General features: G+C 31.8%; 1 protein-coding gene across 1 annotated transcript; it reads right to left on the bottom strand.

Annotated features, from left to right (window-relative positions):
- Positions 1-333: 333 nt before the first annotated feature.
- Positions 334-1509, bottom strand: LOC110036639. The gene is made up of 3 exons (XM_020741136.1): positions 1304-1509; positions 1043-1191; positions 334-608 (listed from the first exon to the last, which is right to left on the bottom strand). The coding sequence occupies exons 1-3, from the start codon at positions 1422-1424 to the stop codon at positions 531-533; spliced, it is 348 nt and encodes a 115-aa protein (XP_020596795.1). The 5' UTR covers positions 1425-1509; the 3' UTR covers positions 334-530.
- Between the last annotated feature and the right edge of the window lie 1947 nt (positions 1510-3456).

Raw genomic sequence — 3456 nt, 5'->3', positions numbered from 1 at the left:
ATAGGGAATGTTGAAATTTAGTTAGTGATAAGCCTTTGGCTAGCAAAAATGAGTGCATAAAACTAAAACAGCCCTAGCTTTATAGGTAGACTCACCAACCTGAAAAGGGGAAGGAGAACAATTCAAATTTCCTTCAAACCAATAAAAGTACATAATAACACTTATAAGAATTATGGTCATGCATGGATAAGTCTTATAAAAGGGAAAAAAGAAATATAAATTTAATTACAGTGAATCAAAAATTAAAAGGTTAGAATGGTTGAAATGCATAGATGCATCATTTTAAAAGAAGAGATAATGAGCAAAATCAATCTAATTATTGCAAACTTAACATCCGAGCATGTCACATCCATAGAAAAATAAGGTAGTATACAGCAGAATCAATGGATGAACAATGTCACTTCCACAAGAAAAAAAGGACTCTTTCTTACATAAAATCAGAACACATGCTATGAGATAGCTGCTTCCTTAAAAAAAAAATGAAAAAGCTATCAAAACATTGGATGCTACAATCTCTAAATCAAGCCTGATTAAACCTTTTGATGGTCTGCACGAGGCCTCCACAGTCCCATCCTATACTTCTGTGTATATTTCAATATAAGCTTCCTCTGCACCAATTTAAAAAGAAAAGAAAATTAATAATAATAACAATCAATATTACATTCCTCTTCTAGCCCTTGAAACTAAGCGAGCACAGACAAAAAGGCTTAGTTAAGACTTTTTAAAGTCTACTTTTGGTTCGAGACTTCGAATGGATCTTACAACACACTTAATGTTAATTCAGTAGTGCTAAGAATAATAAGACTGTAATGCCTGATAAAATCTCAGACAGATGAAAAATAATCTCTTCCCGGAGCTTCAATGAAAAACATCCTACATCATAGATAAACCTTCTACAGCTAAATAAATCATGAAAATTCTAGTGAAGTTCTTCTAAATAGTCACTCTTTTACCTAATTTTGCCGGAGAAGTAACAATCAGCCCAAAGACATGCAAAATCATTAGAGAAAGAGAGCGTTAGCAGGGAAGAAAAAGGAAATACGTGTTTGCAAGGAATGCCAAGCTTCTTGAGGCGAAGTGTCCTTGTGACAAGAAGCTTGTTGAAGTCTACAATCTCTGTCTCCAGCTTCGCAGCGTGCGCTTCTATTCCATTCCCCACGCTATTAAGAAAATCAGGTATCCCCACCTTCACTGTTTTAACACACCATACTAATGGAGGATTAACCAGATATGGGGGAAAAAAAACTGAATCAAAACTCTTGCAAGAACCCTAATTGCAACAAATGACGAAATATTTGATTACTCAAGTATGGCGGCTTATAGTAAAATCTAGAAGCGGAGGGGGAGAGAAACGGGGTAAGATCCGCCGGTGATAGGCGACCGGTGGCGGCGAGTCGCCTCCAGCAATGTACCATTAGGGCCATCGAGGTGAAGAGCCGCTGCGACGACTCTAGATTAGCGGATGGAAAAGCATCAACAGTTGGTGGGAATGGTGGGCTTGTCGGCCGAATTAGGTGCAAAGCATTTCAAATTTATGCTTTTTTTTTATTTGGAAGAAATTTAAATTTAATATAAAATAATATTATATTTAATTTTTAATTTTTAATTTATTTTCCTTAAATTTGGAATTTATTAGATTTTGTGGTATATAAAGCACGCTACTTAATGTAAAGTATCTTTGGTTATAGCTCGCTATCCCACAAGCCATTACCTCTACCTCGCCGCCCCCGTCTGCGTCTGTTGTCGCTTATACATTACTTTACATTGAAATACATTATTCTCATTGTATTTCAAACCAATCAAAAACAATATTGAAGTCGCCCGTTTATTTTACAATGAATCAAACAACTCCAAAATATTTCAAATACAATACATTGCATGTGCATTGTATTCATTTTACATTTCATTACTTTTCTGTCGATCAAATGACCCTTAGAGAAAATTTTACTCCACATAATACCCTTAATTTCTAAAAAAATATTTCTTCCTCATTTCCTTAAGAAAATGTGTTAGAAATTTTTATTTGGGAACAAATTACTTTTATTAAATAAGAGTCAAAATTCTCATTCAGTGGTGATGTGAAACTTAGAATTCAAGAGTTGCTTGAATGCTCACAACTCATGAACTTTATCCCAACATCTTTTCAGCCTCTACTAATTTTATAATGATATTAGACACTACAATAACGCGCTCGACATTCCAATTTCATATGTTCAAAATTAAACATATTGCATCTTTAGCTACTTAAAATTGATTTCAGCATTTGCATTCTAAATCCTAAAACCAAATTGGCACTATACACCATATTAAATATGGCAAACATGTTCAAACTTTCTTCAAACTTTCAAGGAAGGAGAAAAAAAAAAATTTTAATAAGATTTAAACTTATTTGAATAAAATTTGAATATGATTTGTGTAAATTTGAACATTGTTGGAACTAGGTTTGAGCAAAATTACAAAACTTTTCGATACAGTTTGGCTAAGGCTTGAACTAGATTTTAATATGGTTCATTTGAACATTGTTGGAACTAGGCTTGAGCAAAATTACAAAACTTTTTAAGACAGTTTGGCTAAGGCTTGAACTAGATTTTAATATGGCAGGAATACAGCTTAACTATGGCTTAAAGAAGGTTCAATCTTAAATATGGTTCATGCATGGATTAAATATGATTTGTGCTTTTAATTTTGTCATATTATGTTATATGAAATTAGCTCATTTAAGATGTCATATATGTGGATGTCTACTTTAGTCATATTTATGGAGAGTTAAAGATGGTCAATGATGAAAAAAATGAGGGGATGCTCAATTGTGGTCATCATTGAAAATAACAACAAAATATTTCTATTTTTAACATTTGTTCTTATTATTGCGTTGAAGTTAAAAAAAAAACTCCATATAATAAATTCAAGATAGTTATAAACAATAGGTTGTTAGATTACTACTTAAATGTTGATAATATCTTAAAAAAATTTTCCTAGGATAGAACATGCATATGGAGCATTAAGAGGATTTATTGTGTATTATCTTATAGAGGATATCTTGCCCAACTATGATAAATGTAGTGTTATTTTTGCTGAGATGGGTTGCCTAAGTTGAGGCTGAGCTCATTGGGCAAGTTATTATGGGAGAGAACATTAAAAGAGATAAAAAATGATATAGTGTATTATGAGGCTATTTTATTGAAGAAAATTATTCAACTCATTAGGTTGTATATATTGTTATAATATTGGTCTTATAAAGTCAATAAAAAACTGATAGAAAAACTTCAAGAGGAAGTTAAGAAAAAAGATTAATAAATGTGTTTGGGAAAAAATATTTTTCCACTAATGATGAATGGAGATGCAAGTTTTATGTAAAGAATTATATTATAAATGTTAGTTTAAATGGTAAGTTAACTACCAAGCCTTCTTTAAATTATTCCTAGTAAGTGATTATTTATCCAACATTGATTTATA

This window comes from Phalaenopsis equestris, unplaced genomic scaffold, assembly GCF_001263595.1.
Source record: "Phalaenopsis equestris unplaced genomic scaffold, ASM126359v1 Scaffold000002, whole genome shotgun sequence".
Taxonomy (NCBI): domain Eukaryota; kingdom Viridiplantae; phylum Streptophyta; class Magnoliopsida; order Asparagales; family Orchidaceae; genus Phalaenopsis; species Phalaenopsis equestris.
This window is presented reverse-complemented; position numbering and strand designations above follow the sequence as displayed.

Coding starts and splice junctions, on each gene's coding strand:
- LOC110036639 (XM_020741136.1), bottom strand. CDS start 1,424: ATGGCCCTAATGGTACATTGCTGGAGGCGACTCGCCGCCACCGGTCGC. Junction 1,192..1,303: donor CTATAAGCCGCCATACTTGA/GTAATCAAATAT, acceptor GTGTTAAAACAG/TGAAGGTGGGGATACCTGAT. Junction 609..1,042: donor TTGGCATTCCTTGCAAACAC/GTATTTCCTTTT, acceptor AAATTGGTGCAG/AGGAAGCTTATATTGAAATA.